Below are 21,075 nucleotides of genomic sequence, written 5' to 3'. Positions count from 1 at the left end.
TAATGGCCTTAGTGGAACATTATATCTTTCCAAAACATTTTAAGATTCACTTTGCATGAAAGACACTGTCCTGAGGAAAGGCCAGCTCACATTGTGCTATTTGCCCAGAAAGCAAGAAAGAGCAATAAAAGAGCAACTTAATTACTTTGGAGCTGCACTGCTTCCCACTACCATGAGATCCTGACACAGCCACCAGCACTGACTGCAAGAGGCATGATCTTGCTGACAACCCCTCCAGTGCTGCTTTAACCAATGTCACTGAGCAGCTCACAGCAAATGAACGAGCTGCCACAAAGAGCGGCAGGACATCAGTGATGTAATGCAAGCTAGATAAACATCAGGAAATATCAGTGACCTCCAAAAATCATAAAAGCTTTTCTGCCTCCTTCTCTTCTGCTGAACAAAAGTGCACCTTTTTCCAGCAGTGCTGTTCACCTCCTCTCAAGAGGTGCTTTATTCAGGAAAAGAGTGAAGAATCAGAGCACAGCTGCAAAAATTGAATTCCCACTCATTGCCTAAGTACTGGTATCTTTTTGTAGCTACACAAGCTAGGATCATGTAGCTACATTATGTAGGTTGAAATTGTAAGACACACTGGGTAGACCTGGATCTGACTTCTGAGTTTCTCCCAGAGCCCAGGATCACTAGTGACTATGCCTGATGCTGTGGGGTAAGCATGTTCATCAGTAGGAAGCACTTAGGAATTTCTTCATTCCTCAGTGGATTAGGTTTTGAGCTAAAATCCACCAAAGTGAGAAAAATCCAAGGGATCACAATTTATCTTTAGAAAGCACTGATTTCTTTTTGGCCAGTGCTAGCGACTGCATGCCTGGCTTACCAGCCACTTCAGTTTTTGCCTTTCCTTCTTGTCTTCCTCCTGCTTGACCTTAGGGGGAAATTCTTGCTGCCTGTCCTAGCTTGTAATTCCACTGCTGGAACAACGGAGATATAAAAGAAGCATTTCTCATGTGTTCTTTTTTAAAAGATGCAAACATTTGGTTTTACCGCTTTTGCTTCTCCCATCTCCTTAGAAAGTTGTACCTGGGCCCCATCTATATGACAAAATCAATGTTGAGAACTTTAATTCACCATCTGTTTATACCCAGTGACATCCCAGACACAGGACTGACACTAAAGAGACCCTTAGTCTGAGTACACAGATAAGATATAGCAAAATGTCAGTTTTTTGGGTTTTGTTCTGGTTTTTTTTTGTGTGTGTTGTTTCTGCAGGATTCTTCCCCTCTAATCTAATCATTGCCAGTTCTGCAGTAGACATCTACAATATTTCTTTCCTCACAGTTTCAACAGGCTTTGTGTGTTATTGCCACAACAGCTCTTGCACTCAGCAAGTCCACTGCCAAATGTGCCCTTTCCTGCAGTGGCTGCATGTTGAACTGAGCCAGGTTAAGGATATAATAGCAGTAACTGATACTCTCTTGTTTCTGAGTTTCCAACCCAAGAAGAAAAACCTAAAAAAAAAAAAAAAATTCCCAACAAAAACCACCACAAAAACACTGACTTTCTTTTTCACAGGTGAAATATGGAAAGGGGACTTTTGCCACTTGAAAGCCAAACCCACATCATACGCATGCCACTGCATTCACAGGTTATTATCAAGCAGAAATAAGGTTCAACCATTGACAAGTTTTAGAGGTGGACTTGGCAGTCCTGGGGTAAGAGTTGGACTTGATTTTAAAGGTCTTTTCCAATCTAGTTGATTCTATGATTCTGTGATTCTATGATACTTTGTGAATGACTTTCCCTTTAAGATTTGCTTTTTATTTATTTATTCACGTCTTGTTCCGCCAAAACTTTGTTTTATGACATCCCAAGTTACTCTTCTACTGAAACCACATAGAACTGTATCAAAAAGAGCACATCCCACAGAAGTGCCTCTGCAGCACATCACGAACTGTGCAGCTCCCAAAGAGCAATTTTAAATGAAGAACAACCTTTTCCAACATCCTCTTCAGCACTGCACAAGGACATTTAGCCAGACAGAAGACTGAGCTGCAGAGGGTGTATTAAACTCCCCATCTGCTCTTCACAGGGCTCGTCACTGATTTCTAACCCACAGTAAAGTCATTTGGCCAAAAAACTATCATAGTGAATGAGACAGGTACACCAGAAGCCAGCTGATCCTTTCCTTCCACAGTGTCTTGGGAAGGAAATGTGTCCAAGCCAGCCAACATTTTCCCATTATTTGATTCCAGAGTATGTGATAGCTGTAGATAAGTCACTCTCCAAATGAACTAGCGAAGCCAGATTATGTTATCATTTCCACTGCTTTATAGGCATTATCCCAGTTGGTCTTGGCATGACTATTAATTCACTCCAGCGTAAACGTTGTCAAAGTATCCTCAAGGGCCTCAGCAGCTGTCCTGAAAACTTGGGAGAGTTTTCAGAAAGACACCTACAAGTTTCCACGTCCCAGAGAGGTTGCTTTTCCAACCCGTTCCTTTATTGTGCCCAGCTCCGGGCTCCGGTCCTGCAATTTGCGCCCCCGCAGACTCTCTACAGCGAAGGATCCCCCATTTCCCATGGGCTGCCCCGCCCGGCTGCATGTCGGCTCCGCATGCTCTCTCTTTGGAAATGGACCAGCCTGGGGAGCGGCACCGTTCACCGGTATGGGACAGCCGTGGGGCGGCCAGAGCCGGGTGCCAGCGCGGGTCTGTGTGACGCCCGGTAAATCCCGGTGACTTCCATCCTCGCAGTGCCAGCGGGGCGGAGGCATTTCGCCCCTCTGCGGACGAGCGAAGCTCCCTGCCCGGTCCCATCCCCCGCGCACAGCGCCGCAGCCCCGCGGCAGGGGTCGGGGCCGCGGCCGGCGGGCGGTGGCGGGGACGGGAGAGGGGAGGGCAGTGGGCGGCGCTCCCGCTTGGGCCGCGCGGGACAGCGGCAGGAGGGGAGCCGAGGCGAGAGCCTGGTAGCGGGAACGGGAGAGGGAGCCGGAGCCGGAGCTGCAGCCGGAGCCGGGCGCGGTGAGCGGAGCGCGGGGTGTCCGCGGGCAGGAGGGTGCCGCGCTGCCGGTTCCGCTTAAGCCGAAGCGTGCCGGAGCGGTCTGGCCGCCTCTGTTTTTAGAGACGGTCCGGTCCGGTCCGCGCTTGGGGGCTCTTTCTCCCCCTGCCGAAATCTCGGTGCGCTTCGTCCGGTCGAGCCTCGCCGAGCCGGACAGCTGAGAATTGTTGCTCGCTGCCCTTTGTACAGCGCCGGCGCCGGTTCCGCTCGGTGCCCGGTGTGAGCGGTGCCTTACCGAGGGCAGCGCCTGCTCTCCGTGCCTCAGGCTGCTACTGCTGCGGGGTTCCTCCCCGTGCTCGGTCCTCCGTATGACCAAGGGCATTCGTTGGGTTTTCACATGCCTTTAACCTAGGCGTGTGTTAGGCCTGTGTTTGCTTCTTCCCAAATGCTTTTTGGAAAGAGCCTTTGTCCTTATTGACTTCGTGGGTCGTCAGAGTGCTTGGATGGAATTGAACGCTTCCTCGTTTCAGAGAAACTGCTTGTGCTGGAGGCAGAGAGGGGAGCGTAGGGACAGCGGCTGGGGTGTTCTTCTGGCGGGAGGGATGCCGAGAGAAGGGAGGCACGGGTCGATTTCCATGTGTGAAGGATGCTGCGGACTGGGGGTTTGGTATTGCAGACCGTTGGGTCGTCACTGTGCAAGTACATCTCTGACTCTGTGGGTATAAGCATAGATTGCCAGCCGTGGGCTCTTTCGCATTGTCTGTGGGAAGATGACAGGAAAGGAATTGCTCCCCCTGCAAATAAACTGTAAATGCCCATCCAGTGTACTGGGAGAAGAGCTGAGCTTAGACAGCACAATGTAGAAAAATAAAACAGGGTGGATGCAAAAAAACGTGCCCTTTCCAAACTCTTTGTGTCTAGCTAAAAGCTGCAGGCTGTTACAGCTCTTAGTAGAGGTAATAAAGTTTGGGAGAGAAAGCAAGTGAAGCAAACTCTTCTTACGCTTGCAAATGCTAAACAATTAGAGGGAATTTGTGAAAATAGTGGTAAAGGGCTGAGCATTTGCCACACTGATTAACATTTATGTAAGCAAAGACAATTAGGAATGCGCACTGGGTATTATTGAATTTAATTCTTGGGTAATTATAGCAGAATGAGAGAAAGATAAATAGAAGAAATTTATAAAACCTGGACCATATAGGATGCATGTAGTGCTGGTAGTTTTATTCTGGTAAGTAATCCAGTTGGAGGGCTGTTGTCTGTTCCCTTGTAATTTTGCTTTTTACAGTCATTTTGCCCCATTCTGATGTTTTTGTGCCTGAACAGACAGAAACAAAAGGCAGCCTGAAACCACTAGCCTCCTTCTCCCTGCTCTAAAGCCTAGAAAGGCTTTTCCTCCTTAGGGGTGGTTGCAGATGCTTGTAGCTGGGTACTGGCTGCCTTTCTTCCCCACCTCATCCTCAGACTGGGTCATCCATATCACCTGAAGTGATTGAAGGAGGGTTAAGAATGTCACCCCCGCCTCCCTCATGTTTCCCTGGCTTTCCACTGCTCTGTTGTGCAGGCTTGCCTGCCTGCAGAATGCTGCTTTCTGTATCCAGTACGTGTGTATTGCTGTTAACAGGAGAGAAATGCTATAGGACCTTCAAATGAGGGGAAGGGCTTCTGGGTTATTTCAGCATCCAAGTCTACTCTAGTACTATCACCAAGTAGGTGGGTGTATGTATATGTATATATTTGGCTTAGGAAACTATTGCTGCTTGCATTTTGTTAACCTTTTCAGATGCAAAAGGCTGACTGGGATAGCTTGTGTCTGCCAAGTATCTTGGTTCATACTGGTGCAGCACAATCAAAGATTGTATTCTGTAAATTCCCCATCTGAGGCAGGAAGCAGTGCAGTTTTCCTCCCAGCCCCATCTACGCAAAAGAGGAATTAGCTCAATGATAGAGTACATCCAGGAGTTACTGAAAAATCTGGTGTTTCTGATAGGTTTGAGACTTGGAATTTAAATACCAGAAAGTCAAGAGATTTTCACCTCTACCTCTCCTCTCTTGCAAGCACTCCTCCCCTTGTGTCTTCATGACTGTGGTTACCTCCTTTTCCTGGTTTGCACAGAGGAAATCCTGTTACGGCATAGTTGATCCACGGCGCTGCTGCAAAAGCCCACCTTTTAGCCTGCATTTCCCCACTTTTGCTGCTCCCCCTTCTCCCCTGAATCGGACATGTCAGTCGTAGACTTCACTTTCAAGTGTCCTCAATAGCCTCCCCATATGTCATGTACCACCTCTCCTGCTTTACCAAGACATACCCCTGGGCTTTGATCAGCCTGTTCTCTCAGCATCTGTCTCCCTCAACACAAAGGTTATAGCTTTCGCCGAGCTTCATCTTGTAGCTTCGTAGAGGTACCCTGTCCATTATTTCATCAATTTCCTTGATATATCCCAGCACATTTGCTTTTGCTGTGATGCTTTCAGCAGCTGTCTGGTGAGGTGCTGAGACCAGCCCTTGCCCGTGCTGCCACCGTCCCTGTCACTGGAGTTAGTCTAGCTCTGGATATAAGCACAACAGTGTCTTCTAAAGCAAGGACACCTGAGAGGCAGTGTCACACAGAACACTATCTAGCACCAGCAGAAGCTCTTCTTCCATAATCTACATTATCCTCACTTGCTCTTTTTGGCATTTCAGGTGCAACCCTGCCCCCTTATGCTTACACGTTACAGCGTTACACTGCAACTCCCTTTGCAAGACTGTTGTCCCTTTGCATAAGTCATTGCAGACTGTTTTGCAAACAGTGACAATATGACAATATTATGCACACAAATACAGATATGATAATGCCAGTTTCTTTGTCAAGGGAGAGCATTCAGCCTGCATTGTAAAATAAGGGATGGTGTGAGGATAGAGAGCTTTTCTGTTATACCATAGAGAGGAAAGAGAATTGAAGGTTTTCCTATGTCTGTCTTAGTAAAGCAGGCTGAGGCACCTGAGTTGGGAAACAGAGTTAACAGCAAGCAGAGTTACTGTCATAGCACATCTTTGCCTAAAATTCCTTTGACATTTAAGTTCATGGTACATAGCTGGTACTGCATCTGTTTTTTTTGGTTTCTGAAACATGATGATGCATTAACAGAACCAAGCGCACAAAATTCTGTCCTGGCTTTATGTTGTGTCAGGATTTCTAAGGAGGTTAACATGAAATCTGCTTGACATTTTTGGGTTTGATATGGACCGTATACTTTATTTCTATAAAATACATTGAAGCCAGTATTTCAGCTGAATTTCATTACAGGAAAGTGTTTTCTTATTACTCTGGATTCCACTTACTGGGTCACAACTTCATTAGTTAAGGACTAATAACCCTATTGACTAGCAAAGTTAAGGGCCGCTTACTGTTCAGCAGAGCCCCTTGCTGATATCCACAGGGAGGGCTCCCGAAACAGGGTGGATGTGCTGTCAGACATTCTGAGTGACAGAGACTCTCAGCTATGCTGTTGCGTACAGCCACCTCATCTGGCACCGGGCAGGACACTGTGCCACAGCACTGAAGGGGACAAGAGCAACCTTAAATCTATTCACTTCCAGATTTAGCTACATTTTGTCCTAAAACTGTATTCCTCATAGGTGAAGGGGTCTGTTCCTGATATTTCGGATGGTTTTTCCCCTTTACCTGAAGGGATGCTGAACCTGAGGGTCTGAACCCTGCAAATTGTTAGCTTCACTTGTGGGTGAGATGGAGAAGGAAAGCAAGCTCTGATAACAAGGACTGCTTGCCCTGGGGCTTGATATTTTATCTGGTAGATTTTACTCTGAGAAAAGGATGTGGAGAAGCTGGAGCACTGCCCTATGAGAAGTCCGTGCAGCTTCAGGAAGGGCAGACACAGCACACAGCCCTCCACTGCAGTGTTCGTTTGACCCCAAGTGTGGAACCCAGTGCTGGTCTTCTTGATTGAATACAAAAGGTGGTTATTGGGAGCCCATGTCAGGCAGAAGCTAACAAAGCTTAATTGTTGTTTGTTCTGAGATTAATTGCATCACCAATCCCCCCAGCATCCCCATCCCCCCCCCCCCCCCCCCCCCCCCGCCACGTGCTGGGGGGCATCTTTTCCTCAGAGCCTTATCAGTGTCGGTGGGATGCTCCAGGCAGACACTTGCAGCCTTGGCAAGGACGGATAGCAGGAATAGGGTGACTTAACCATGAAAGGACATGGCAAGACAGAAGTGGCTGAAATATTTTCATATACTTATTCTACTGAGGAAAATGGGCTTTAACGGAATTTTTCTCTTTACCTTCCTTTCTTTTTGCCCTGTGAAAAAGTAAATCTCTAGTTAAACAGCCGTTCCACCCGACACTAAATTTCCTAGTCAAACAAAACTTTAAAATCTGGGGTTGCAAGAAATCAAACGAGACATCGTTCCACAAAACACAGAAATGAAGGAATCCTGATACTCAGTGGTTTCTCCCTCTTCCCTGGCTAGCCTTGCCCTGGACCTCCTTTCCTGCTGGGCATCCATGGTCTGTTACTTTGACAGTGACATCTTAGCAGCTGTTTTGGCTGTAGAAGTCAATTACTGAGATCCAAAGCTACTAGGGGGAACCAAATGGCTGTGTGAACCTTTGTGTCCCCTCTTCCTGATCATCTGCTGTCATTAAACTTTAGGAGCACAACTGTCATTGAGGTGTCTGCCTGGGGTTGAATTTGGCTGAGAGTGGCCAGCAGGAACAAAAGTTATCAGAGTGGGAATAAAAGGAATAAATTTGGGACTGGACAGCAAGAAATCGAATATGACCTGTCATTATGGACAACACAGAGCGGGCTTTTGAGTTTTGGGGTGGGTTTTTTTTCAGCAACCTGTACTTTTTCACAGGAAATTTTCAACACGAGTGTGAAATAAATATTTTTAGCAAACTAGCACAGCAAGGAGCCCGATTTCCTCAGTGACTGAGATGCAGACTCACACTCCCATGAGAAGCAGGACCAGGAGGGCCCCATTACTCCATCTGAGGTCCCAAATGTAAATCAGTGAGACTCTTTTCCCCATTCATATCCCAAGACAAAGTGGGAACAGAAAAGTCCCTGTTCCCCATATGTCTTATTGGCGATGAGAGTGAATACAGTGTTGGGGCCAAATCCTGCTATGCCAGAACATGGTCAGCACAAGCCTCAGCTGCAGGCTATTGCTGCAGCTGAGACCATGAAAATAGCTGTGAAGAGCATTAGACTGGTGCAAGAGGGATGAAGGACTGTGGCATAGAAATGTGTGTGCCAAGGGGTCCTCTGTAGCTAATCTTCTTGATGTTCTGGTCCAAATATTTCTGTGTTCTTCAAAGGTAATTAAAAGCTCAGACCTCACCATCTCACCGTGTATGCTTGCCATTTGAATATGAATGCATACATTTAAAGAGCCCTGAGGATGTATTGTGTTTTTCACTGCATCACCAGCGTGTTTAATCAGCTCAAGATTTGGTGGGCTCTGTTCCCTTCGCCTTGCTGGGGATTGTGTTGTTGTAGTGAATGAAAGGCTAAGTAGGCAAGAGCAGTGCTCTGTGTGTTAGGAGGGAGAGGAATAAAGAAGATTCTGCAGAGACAAAAGAGAGCTTGAAAAAGAAGCAAAATATTTTCTGTTTGCCTTGTTTGAATATACAGTCCCTGTTGCAGAGATCTGTGCCTCTTTCTCCCAGAGAGCTGTTCTGAAAGAAACAAAGAGAAGGGAAAGGGTCTCTGCTACAAGCAGACAAAACTGAGGGACATCGGATTGAGCTGTTTGTTACATGAGGCAGATTTGCCAGAGAAAAGGTAGCTGGGGACTGTTGCATTCCCCTCTCCATTCCAGTACCACCGCCTGCCTCAGCCTGTGTGCTTCTGGGCAAGGTGACAGGGTGCATGCCCTTGCATCCAGAGGATGTGCTGCGTCCATCCCTGAGGAAGCTGACTTTGGGTTCACCTGCAGCCCCCCCACCTCTCCTTCTGCATGGGGAGGTGATCAGGAAGCTGCCTAACTCCCTTTGGGTGGAACAGTAGTATCATCAATGTTATCATAACATTTGGATTTCAACAATGCTGACTTTTAACAGCTGCACTAGATAATTTTCTTTATTGAACTTGCACAGGCTTAAACCATAAGCGATTCAGTGATTGAAGGCATGAAAGCAGTACAACAATGCATTAACATTCATCCCCAGAGGTCTGCTTCTCTAATGCAGTTCAAACCAAACGTGCTGAAAGGGGAGAGCTCTGAGATGTGTGATGATTGTGCAAGCGTCTTTTCCTTCCCAGAGGGGAGGATCTTTCTGAAAGTGGCCCTACTTTTGCTTTAATCTGCATCATCTGGGATTGTTTCTTCATATACAATCAATTTAATTTGTTTTATTAAAAACAGTTCAGGGGCCACATTTTGTTTTAGGTATTGAATGAATGTAGCACACAAAATTCTGCTAGCTTTCCTTGTGTGTATACAGTATTCAGTTTGGGGATTTCAGGTAGGTGAACTTGAACTGCAGATTGTCTGAAATAAAGAGAATAAATAAATAGTAGTCTGTAATCCAGAAAGACTGATTCCTGGTAGGAGTCTGTAGGGGATAATGTGAAATGGATTAGACTGCAGATACAGTGCTCTGGTGCTTAAAGAGGTGTCAGGGGACAACAGGCTGTCTTGGTCCTGGAGCACTCTGCAAAAGAGGAGGAGGCAGGTGTTGAACCAGAGCATGGTTGTAGAGCAGAGATCAGGATCATGGTTTTGATGTTATACATGCAGTGCTGTAACTGGACCGAAGAAGGATGTGTCTAGCAGAAATAAAACAGAAGCCAGGATTCCAGTCATTTTTTTTTTTTTTTTCTGAAACTTCTGGCATAGAGAGGAGTCAAAATTCTGCACTTTTCCTCCCTGTTTTATTTCTCAATGTCATTATTACTAAACTCTTCAGCTTTGATTTGCTTTTTTATAGGGGCTTTTCTCCGTATGCAGTCCTTTTAGATTTGGGCGTGATAACTAATCACATCCTGCACATTGGACACTTGGCTTTCATCCCCATATATTCCTGCTTGTAAGTATTTTATTCATTCTCCTTGCTTGCTTTTATCTTACTTTTAAAGAGCAGTTCAACTGACGGGCTCTGGATCTGATCCCAGGTTATGATGGCTTTGCTTTACATTGATATAAATAACTCTGTAATCTGCAGATTCATGGGAAATGTAAATGATAAAAGCATTTGAGCCTATCTGAATTAATCTAAGTATCCTTATGGCTTTGCGAATTTCCTTTTCGCAACCCCACACAAAACCCTAAATAAAATAGGACTTGATTTTCACCTGCAACCAAGCCATCTGGGCACTTGTCGTCTTAGATGTTGAAAGTCATAAATTTAAATCACATAAAATCATAATTAAAAAAAAATGAAATTAGACCATACATTAAAGGAGGACTTTGCTTGTGGCAGGAAATAGTTTTTCCTTTTCCTTGAGTGTGCTATTTTATTAAGTCAGTTGGTGACTGGTTCTGTTTCCCAGGCAGAGTGGTGAAGGGATTCTCTGCTCCTGGAGGTTCCATCTGTAACAGGAAAAAGAAGCATCCTACTTACTTGTGCCTTTTGATTGCTAAAGGCATACATACAAGAATAAGAATTAAGGATCATATTCTTGCTAAACTCCAAATGAACATTCTTTGCCTTTGCTACCTGTGTTTTCAATGGAATAAAATGTTGCTAACTTTTTTTTGCCTAGATTTACTGACTAATTTAGTTGCATGATGTTAAATTGCTACATTTTTCCAGTCTAGAGCAAATTGTTTTTCAAGGCTGAAGAATTCCGTATATATAACGTTCATTCAGTCCTTTAGTATGAGCATGCAAATATATTTTTATTGGCATTAAATGCTTTGTGTTACATATTAACTGGAAGAACATTATGTGGTGATATAGTCCTATATGTTACAGGAAATAAACACAGGAAATGAAGGTGGTGAGGATGAAGATGAAAGAATTAAACCAGGAGCTCACTGGCCTTTGTACATATATTGCATTAACAAGGGTCATGAGATATTTTAATCTTTTTAATAGACCTAGTGAAAACTTGTTGCCACCTTTTGGAAGTAATCACTGGTAACAGAATCTGGGGAGTGACACACTTTTAGGGATGAGGTTTCATCCTGGAACTGGCATCACTGTACTGGCTGGAAACCTGCATAATCCTCCTCATGCTTGTCCTGCCCTGGTGCTGAATAAAGAGAGGTTGTTTTGCTTTCAAGTCGTAAGGGATGATATCATTGTCTGCTCACTCTTGGCTTTAACTTTCCAAAAGGGCAAAAGAAAGCAGAGAACACACTTGTGAGTTCTTTAACAATTGGTGTCAGCTTTAACAAATGTCCTCTGCCTCCCCTCTCCTACTCAAATCAAAGAGCTGTCTGCCTCTGTTTTAGCACAGACCCAAGACTACCATCTTGCAACTCCTCTCCTTATCCTATTCATTTCCTAGCTAGATTAATGGCCAGTAATTTTAGTTCCATTTGGATCTGCTAACCACCAGATCCTCCCCATCAGAGGGACAGTCCGAAGTCTTCCATTGAGGTCACACTGTTTCATTAGTGTGGGTATGCTTCTTTCACCCTCATCTCCATGTCCCCTGGGACACATGCAAGCATGGGAACTGGCTCCATGGGAGGACAGTGTGTGCAAGATGATGAAGCCTCATGGCCAGAGGTTCCTTCTGCCAGGATCCACAGACATCTGACATGGGCGAGTTTCTTCAGCTGTCCTGCAATGGGTCAGTGAGCAACTCTCTGCCCTGCAGAAGAAAAGGGGGTTATTTTAACAAAACCTCTGTTTTGAAGATGATAGAAATCTAATCCTTCTGCCGCACTCATCCTCTGCCTTTCTGTGTACATTGGGGCTGAAATAGACAAAAGGGTTTTACGTTATTAGGAAAGGAAGACAGAGTCAGTTAACAGCATATTGATGTTTCATGGGATAAAGGACCTCACTATTGTACCTATGGTAAAGGCAAGTTAAGCTCTCCTCTGTAAGGAGTTGTTTACAATAAGGGCTTTTTAGAATACCTCCTCCTTGTAAAGAAAGAGTTGATGGGAGACTGTGACAAAAATGTTAGTTTGTGTAGCATAAAAATGCCGATTTTCTTTGGTGTCAATTTGTCTCTGCCTGAACATTTTGAAACCTCTGAAACAGTCAAAGTATTTCTCAGCTGGTAGTCACAAAAGCCAGGAAGAACCAAGAAAGCAAAGTGCTTCTCTTTGGCTGATGAATTTTGAAGAAAATGAACCAGATTTGCCTGTGCTTCCTGTTTCTCAATTTTTAGGGCTTCAGTGGTTGTGAGTATGCAATATTAAGTTATAGTTCATTGAGCCTGGAGAAATAGTTGTTGGATCAAGATGTGCAGAGAAATACAATACAGGCAACTGGATGGTAAAGGATTTATGACATTGGGACTATGAAAAAGCTCTCTGTTTACTACATGCCATTCTGGAGAGTGCTGAAGTCTCATTTATCATTCACCTTAAGATGAACTGGAAGATGACTAGTGTCTCAGCAATGCTCAAGATTGAATTATATATACTACATATAATTTGGCACCTAGGGCATATGCTAATTGATGAGGTCTCTGCTCCTGAGCACATTTCCATTTTCGGAAAAAAATAGGTTTTATAACAGGTGCTATCAAAGTTTCAGATAGTGGATAACTTTGGCATGGCTACCCAGACTGATACTACCCATTACCTGGGATTTACCTCTTATGTAGTGATGGCTCACTTAATCCCTTACCAGTTTGACCTGCTTTTGGTGAATGTCAGTTTGCCTGTCTCCTACTTACATAGGATAAAAGAGAAAATGAAAAACTCTAACTGAGGCTGTCTACACTATCTTCTAGGTAGCCCTGCCCTTGGAGTAAGGGTGGTTGTCCTCACCTGTGAAAGCTGATTTATACTGAGGACATGAATGGAGGAACAATGCACAGCCGGAAGAAAATACAATAGTGGTTCTGGTAGAAAAGTGAGGATGTACAAATGACACCATGTGTATAGCAGGGCCTCTCCTTGTGTGCCAGCTGTCATATTTGGGGACTAAAGAAGCAGAACAAGGGTTTGCGCTTGTGCACATCTAAACCTGTCAGAGTGTGGAGGTGTAGTCTGTGCCGCCTTGATACAGTGAGTTGTTTTACTGAAGTGTGTGAATCTTTCTAAGCAGTTTGCCCATCAGAGCAGCAAGGCTGCATAATGGAATAACAGCAGCAAGAAAACTCATCCAGTGTCAGAAAGGCAGGTCATGACTGGGACTTTCAGCAGTGGGGTTGGACTTAACTCAGGAAGTCTCAAGTTGTGCATCCCTGTCTTGGGATTGCAGAGGTATCTCTGAGAAAGATCCAGCTCTCTAATGCAGATCCAGCTACACCACAAAATCTGAGTCCCCCAGCAGACAGGTCCCAGTTCTCCTGTCCCAAGTGTTTGCAGGACTGGCTATTTGGGAAGCCTTCTCCCGTCAGACTTCACCTCCAGTCATTTCACAACAGCACTTTAAATTCAGTCTTTGCCTTAAACCAATTCAGCTTTCCAAAAACAGATGAGTGAAAGGTACAGACTACTACAGAATTTGAAAGCTTTGACTCCTCAGTTGAATTCCTTGATCACTTTACGGCTCCTAGAAAGACAAGGGGTTTATTGTAGTTAGCCACTTTGTTTTGCCATTATACTTAGAAGTTAGTGACAAAATTCCCAGTCATTTTTTGGTACCAGGTTTGGGCTAGATGTTATGATGTTGTTCTGTTTAGTTTTCAGAAGTGCACAAAACCAATTGCCAAAAAAGAGGGTGAAGCTGACACCTGGCTTTGTTGGGGGATATTCCTTTGGGAGGATTAGGATAAGAGAGGTAAATGGTTCATGCTACTTGCCTTCTCCCAGCAGAAGCAGGAACCTGAGCCAAAGAATAGCAATGGTCCACTGAACAAACCTACTTGTGGGTCCCACTCTTAAAAGCTGAGAGGTCTGATTTGCAGCATGGCAGAGGCTGATGCAGCCCTAGGACATTGTAGTGGAATTTTGGTTCAGAATAGCATTTGCACCCTTACCCCACGTCACTGGCTGATCTATCCTGGCTGCTCTCCATCAGGATTGAGGTGTTGGAACAGCACCAGGGAACATCATCACGATCAGATCCATTTTATTTCTGTATGTGTTTTGTACCTTCCCTATGAATACTACTCAGATGTCAGGACCAGATATGTTCACACTCTATGATTTTGCTGTTTACTCCAACAGGGTACAGATGGTTGGTGAAAAAGCCTTAAAATGAGTAGGACCTTACACTTTAGGTCCGTATTTTTAGATGTGTGATTAAAACATCACAGATTTTTTTTTTTCATCTTCCTTAAAATATTACCCTAAGAGCCACTTTAGCTGAAGCTACATTTTGTGGTGAGATTCATTTACACCTCACGTCAGTACACACTGGAGTGAGGCAACTAGGATCTGGACCACAGTCATTTGGAATCAGAGTTTTAGTGTCTCTATTCTCAATACAAAATACTTGGTTAAAAATAGCCCTGTTGACATTGTAAGACCTATAAAGGCTCTCATCTAGCAAAACACATCTCTGCTTAACTGTGAGGTTCTGATTAGTTCTATTTAAGACCATGAATTTCCCACTGACTTCAAAGAAAGACCCACGCCGAAGCTCTTCCTTGTACCAGGGCCAAAACTGTTAATGGGAAAAAGAGAACTTAGCAGATTTCAAATTTGTGAAGAATTTAAAGGCTTTTAACTTCTGCCATGTTAAAGAATTTATGTGAATTAATTCCTTAAGTTATTATAGAGCAATTCAGTTAATAATGGATCTGCTTTTCATTATGATGAGTAATCAAGGATAAGCATCTTCTGTATCAAAGCTTATCTTTTAGAAAGGATAAATTAGCTATAATGCACTTAACTACTTCCAGAACATGAAATGAACACGTATTGTTCCATTAGTTAATTTTGGGTCACTGAACTAAAGACAGTTCAAAAGGAACATAATCTCGTAAGGATCTCTTTGTTCAGTCTGTTGTGACTTATTTCACAAGGTACAATAAATACTGTTTCTTGTGGGGCTAAATACTATTAGGGTTATAAAATGGTTTTGGTTTAGTATATTTTTCTGCGTCAGTATGAGTTACCACAAGAGTAAGAATTTTTTTATCTGGTATTTGTAGATGCAGTTTTGTACTCCTGCATGTCTTGTAGGCTATTGGGGTGGTTGATTAACCAAAAGCTCCACAGTAAAACAATCAATGCAATTAATAAAAAATAGAAACAACATCTGGAATCTAACCTTTTCTCCATGAGAACGTTACAGATGGGTATGTGCTAGTAAATTAATCCAGGCCAAGGCATAAGCCTGTCTGTCTTCATCTCTCCTGTTGAATTAGCAAGCACACCTCCTGGCATGGTTTTGGCCAGCAAGCATCCTCCAAGCAATGCCTGAACATATCTGGGGTTACGACTGGACATTATTCATTCCTAAAGGCAGACATGATTTGGCCAGCCTGTCCAGGGGGATAAAAGGGAGTTTAGTCATCTTAATGCAGCACAGGTTGTCCTCAAGATCAGAAAATAGCCTTGACCTGTTTTATGTAGTAGTATAGATGTAGTTCTGAGGTATAGAAAGTAAAAGTGGGGTTTAAAAGTGTAGAATCAGGTTCTTCATACCACTTAATGTAGTCCTTGTTTCCTCAGGCACTTTCGGCTTTTTGTGACATATAGCATAACGTCCTAAATTCAAATTACAGTGCAAAAGTACAGTGGATAGCTATGCAACTTCAGTGGCTGCAAAGCAAACTTCTTAGTTTTTTTCGCAGGGTGTCTCCAAGGCTTTTGTGTTCGCAGAGGAGAAACAGCACCAGCAGAAAAGTACCTTATCCTTCTTAAGCATCTTGAGTTCAGGTTGGGGCTTTTATAGTTACATCATATGTCAAAAGGTGTCACCCTCTTGAAGAAAGAAGTACTTTACTGAGTTAGCAGAGGTAGCATGTTTAAAGGAAAAATTGTAAGCAGACCATTGCCAGGAACAGTGCTGAGAAACTCATGGAAACACAGAGAGATACTTGAGCAGTTGCATGACACACAAGGAGAGACCCCAGACTGTCACATCATTACTTCGAAGGGCCTGATTTTGTCTCTGGCCGATGCTGACACAGTTTGCTTTCTCTATCAACATAAAAATCAGTGGGATTTTCCTCAAAGCTTCTAACAGTGAGTTAGAGACAATTGTATTGAACTGGGACCACAGGATGAGGCTGAAAGCAACATCAGGATGAGAGGGCCCACACTGGGAATGGTATTGTCTTCCTTGTAGGAGGAAAGCTCACTGCCTTTCCCTGTGGTGCCTGAGTATCTGCAGTTAGAGGTTGGCCATGGATGGATGGATTGAAAGATTGTATGTGGATGATTATATGCAGAAAATTAGCTTCATTTCCTACCCACTTGCACCTTGCATTATCTGTTTTCTATCAAAACAAAGGCAAGGGGTTGCACCATGTAATTCAGCTACAGCATGTCAGCTTTTTACAAGCAGTTCCCCATCATCAAGCCTTCTCCTACACTTCCAGACTGCACCTGGGGACTGACTACATTTTTAAACAAAACACAAAGCAGCTTAGTATACCATGATCTGCTTGTCCTGTGCTACTCTGACCTTTGCCAGCACCTGAGCTTCCAGATCCTGACACAAAGTGGCTGGAGGCAAAACTTTTTCACAGATGGGATCTCTTCCCTATTTACTGCCCGTAGGTAGTCCCCTTGCACGTGTTGAGCTGCCAGGGCTGTCCATTCCCTTGGGATTTAGGTCTCAGCAGCTGCAACACTTTGTTGAAACGTGCCTGCCATTGAGATCCCCTCAGCAGCATTACAGCAAGATGTATTTTGATCTTTAAAACCATTTGATCAATTTTGTAAATATATGGCAAGAAAGCAGGTCTGGCAGATTTTCTCATTCTGGGTACCTCTGGCAAGACAGTACAGAGTAAGTGGCTAACAGATTTGTCATTCATCATGGTGTTGATCAGCCTTGCTCAGCTAGGTTGAGAAGCCCGGTGTAAATATAATCATTAGAAAGGCAGCTGTTCAGTGCCAAAGGGAGTTTTCGTTCCTTGACTAGGTTTTTTCCACTAGATAGATTTGGATCCCTATATGTCTGTCCCCTATAATGTACATTTTTATTGTGCCATTCCTCAGTTAAACAACTTGTGGTGGGGAATTTTAATTCCTTGATGGGCAGGATTTCTCCTAATCCCTGCATTTTGGAAAACAGAGATATAAAGATAGTTGTTACCTAATGCTTTAAGAATTGTAGCTTAATGCTAAGGAATAATTTGTAACTTAAAAACTAGATTGTATCAGATACACATTAAATCACATGATCTGCTAGTAAGTTAATCTTGGTTTTTTATTTTGTGTTTTCTCTCCCTTGCAGGTCTGAAGGATACAATCGCACATTGTCCTGGACTGGAGCAGTAAAGGATAAATCTGGTCACTGGCTGACTTGCCATCTCTTTGTAGTGATGGACAAATGGTCGCCTAAAGGAAACCCTTTGTTATGCTGCTAAAACTACCTTTGAATCCAAGATCTGTTGTGATTTTTGAAACACAAACCCAAAAATGTCAGAACCCGACCCTTCATCTGGATTTGTAGGAAACATGGAAAATGGGACTTTTCTGGAACTATATCCCACATCCCTTTCAACTTCAGTGGATTCATCACCTGGCCGTTTATCCAATGTCTATGTCTATGTTTCAATATTCCTTAGTCTCTTAGCTTTTCTCCTTTTGCTATTGATCATTGCACTTCAGAGGCTGAAAAACATAATTTCTTCCAGTTCCTCCTACCCAGAATATAATAGTGATGCTGGAAGCTCTTTCACTAATTTAGAGGTTTGTAGTATTTCTTCCCAGCGCTCTGCTCTCTCAAACCTTTCTTCGTGAAACTAAATGGAAGGAAACATGCAGTGAATGGAAGAGCTTTGCCCAGTTTCTTGGGAAGGTAGTGCATGCAACATTTGCCTTAGAAGACTATTATGAGGAGGTGGCTCTCAAAGTTTCCATAGGGTTTTTTTCTTTCCTTTTCTAGTGTGCATTTCCCCTCTTACTAATGTTTTTTTTTTTTTCATTCTGGACAATGGATAATGACATTTGTTCATCATTTTATGCCTGCAATAGTGATGCTGTCTTTTTCTCACACATATACGGTGTTCATTAAAAGTATTCCTGCCAAATTGTAATCAGTTCTAACTGAATATGTAATTTTTCTGCTGTAGTTGTGACCCCCTTCCCTCTTTTTGTGTCAGTAACATGGTCACTACTTTTCTTTTTCCTTTTTTAATTAGATAAGGACTTCTGGATGAAATCCCTATTGCAGAAGTATAAGAAAAAAACACTGCTTAAATTATAAATATTAGGACAATTTAAAGTTGTTGGTATTTGTTTAGTTTGGTTTTTAATTTTCAAGTCTTTTACAGTATTTATTGATGTTTATAAAATCCATTTCTTGAATGTTGCTTTTGTTTATTCATACTCCTAACTCGTTGTGTATAAAGTCTCTGTATTTCAGTTTCTGAATCTCTGGTTAACTTAGTAAAGCAACTGCAATAATGATGCTGACTGCTGAATGTGTGGAGGTATTCTTGGACCCTGCTGTGTATCATTTGCTTAATGACTTGTTCCTCCAGGGGGCAGCTTTTGCTGCTGAATCGTAAATATCACACAACTCCTTCACAATCTTTCACTGAGTCTGTAGCTTCTTCTTACTGGATACCAGTACAAACCAGTGCTTTCTTTTAAAAGGTCTGCATATGACACCTACAGCTAGCAACTGAATAGCTCCTAAACTGTCCTTTATGCTCAAAATGTTTTTTACTTAAGTGATCAGTGCCAGCAGGGACAGAAGTTGCTTGCACTTGGTGTGGACTTCCTCAGCCAGATTTTGTCCTGTAGTTTCACATACTGGGGTGGAGGGGGAAACACGAGCATCTGTGTAATGGCAAGGCAAACCTGTGCTCTGACCCTCAGGATGTGCAAGGTGTACCTGCAGAGGGTAGGAAGAGATGGGAATGAAAAAGGCAGAGGCTTTCCTCCTGCTCAAAATGTAGCCCAACACACAATAACTAGCAGCATTGTGAACAGGATGCTGTGGACAGCTGAGAATTAAATCAAATCCAAATGATCAAAGAAATTAGTTGAATAGCCAAGTGTGACCTGCTAGGACTGCAGCCCCACATTTGGAAAACCTGGTGTGAATATAATCGTTAGAAAGGCACCTGCTCAGTGCCAAACAACACACAGATGATGCTGGAGTTGCTGTTCACTATTTTAAAAGTGAACCTATGCATGGTAGGTGTAATGACTTATGGTGGTGAATAGCTCCTCACAAAGGTTAAAGAGCTTGCTGACTAATACAGACCTTAAGCCTGCAGGTTCTCTGAGCCAAACTGGTTTGAGCAATATATTTAATCCCTGGAATGTTTTATTTATCTAGCTAAAAATTTCTTGTAAGTCACTTTTCACTGTAATTGATGAAAAGTGGGAAAAGAGTTAACTATTTAAAAGGGATCAGAAAAGATTGTTTCATTTCTGAAAGCTCTTACAAATACCAACCCTGTAGCAGAATGTATTTGTGTGTTGACTGGTAGATAAAAGTAAATGAACTGTAAATCAAGATAGATAGAGCAACTCTTCAACTATCTTCTCTTACTGACAAAGTTGTAAATTTGTTGCTTCCTTTGCTGCAAATACAGGAATTTAATCAAAACTAGAGATGAAACCACAGGTTGAGATGGGCATTTGTTCCCAGCGATATGTTTCCTGTTACTAGTTTATGCTTGCAGATACAGAGACATTTAATATTAAATGCAGGCTGTTGAAAACCCATCAGCTTTGTTCAATAACTGTTGTCAAACTTCACAAGAGCAAAAAGCATTTTTTCAGACTGTACAAAGTAGCAAAGGTAACTGAAACCACACATTTGATTTTGCTTTGTAGTTTACTAGATGCTATTGATCTTTTTTCCCACTCTGCAGTGACATATGGGACTGCATACACTCATCATGATATCATCTGAGTCGCACCTGTTCTCATCAGGACAGATTTGAGTAGAAACAAGTTGGATCCAACAGAATAGCATCAGGAAAAGCCACAGGCAAAAAGCACCATGGCATTTTCAAGGATTACTAGGTATTAGATCTTCTAGAATAAAAAAGAAGACATAAAAAAACCTCAACCAACCTGAGATCATGAGCTTGAGTTAACTTGAGAGCACTAGAATAGGCTTCCTGGAAAAGTGGCCAATACCTCAAGCCTGTCAGTATTTAAGAGGCATTTGGACAATGCCCTTAACAACATGCTCTAACTTCTGATCAGTCCTGAAGTGGTCAAACAGTTGAACTGGATGATCCCTGTAAGATAGATACCTTCCAACTGAAATCATTATTCTATTCTATCCTACCCTATCCTATCCTGTCCTAGCTAGAGTTGCAGGGATTCTCCATCATAGTAAACTGAAAAACAGATTAGATTCTCTGTTTCATAAAATATCTTCCATTTCTCTCTCTCTTTCCCCTTCTTGCTGTCACTCACACACCAAACAGATCTGGATAGGTTGGAGAGAAATGGGCAGAGAGGAATCTCATAAAGTCCAACAAGGGAAAATGCGTAATCCTGCGCCTGAGCAGAAGTAACCCCAGGCACCAGTGCAAGCTGCGGCTGACCAACTGCAAAATAGCTCTGCAGAGAAGGATCTGGAGGCCCTGGTGGACACTAAATTGAACACCAGACACTGCAAAGGAGACCACAAGCATCCTGGGCTGCATTAGACAGAGCACTGCCAGTAGGTCGAGGGAGGTGATTCTTTCCCCTGGTGGGACACCTGGATTGCTGTGTCTGGTTCTGGGCTCCTCAGCACAAGAGAGATGTGGAGCTACAGTAGTGAGCTCAGTGCAGGGCTATTATGATTAAGGGACTGGAACACCTCTCCTACAAGCTGAGAGAGGTGGGCCTGTTTAATCTAGAGAAGACTCAGGAGGATCTCATCAGTATTTATAAATACTTCATGGTAGGCAGGAACAAGAGGGGGACAGGTCTTCTCAGTGCTG

At 43.3% G+C, this 21,075-nt stretch overlaps 1 protein-coding gene across 3 annotated transcripts; it reads left to right on the top strand.

Moving 5' to 3' along the window:
- Positions 1-2,565: 2,565 nt before the first annotated feature.
- On the top strand, positions 2,566-18,553 carry SERTM1 (serine rich and transmembrane domain containing 1). 3 transcript variants are annotated; one of them, XM_065675850.1, is made up of 3 exons: positions 2,566-2,625; positions 9,903-10,001; positions 17,406-18,553. In XM_065675850.1, exon 3 carries the CDS (start codon positions 17,591-17,593, stop codon positions 17,912-17,914), a length of 324 nt encoding a protein of 107 aa, XP_065531922.1. In that variant the 5' UTR covers positions 2,566-2,625; positions 9,903-10,001; positions 17,406-17,590; the 3' UTR covers positions 17,915-18,553. The 3 variants fall into 3 exon arrangements, with proteins under 3 accessions (XP_065531922.1, XP_065531921.1, XP_065531923.1); XM_065675849.1 differs by lacking the exon at positions 2,566-2,625 and adding an exon at positions 2,877-2,981; XM_065675851.1 differs by lacking the exons at positions 2,566-2,625; positions 9,903-10,001 and adding an exon at positions 2,903-2,981.
- Positions 18,554-21,075: the final 2,522 nt, after the last annotated feature.

Source organism: Lathamus discolor, chromosome 4 (genome assembly GCF_037157495.1).
Source record: "Lathamus discolor isolate bLatDis1 chromosome 4, bLatDis1.hap1, whole genome shotgun sequence".
In the NCBI taxonomy this organism is placed as follows: Eukaryota; Metazoa; Chordata; class Aves; order Psittaciformes; family Psittacidae; genus Lathamus; species Lathamus discolor.
The sequence above is the reverse complement of the archived record's forward strand: the minus strand, read 5'-3'. Positions and strand labels throughout refer to the sequence as shown.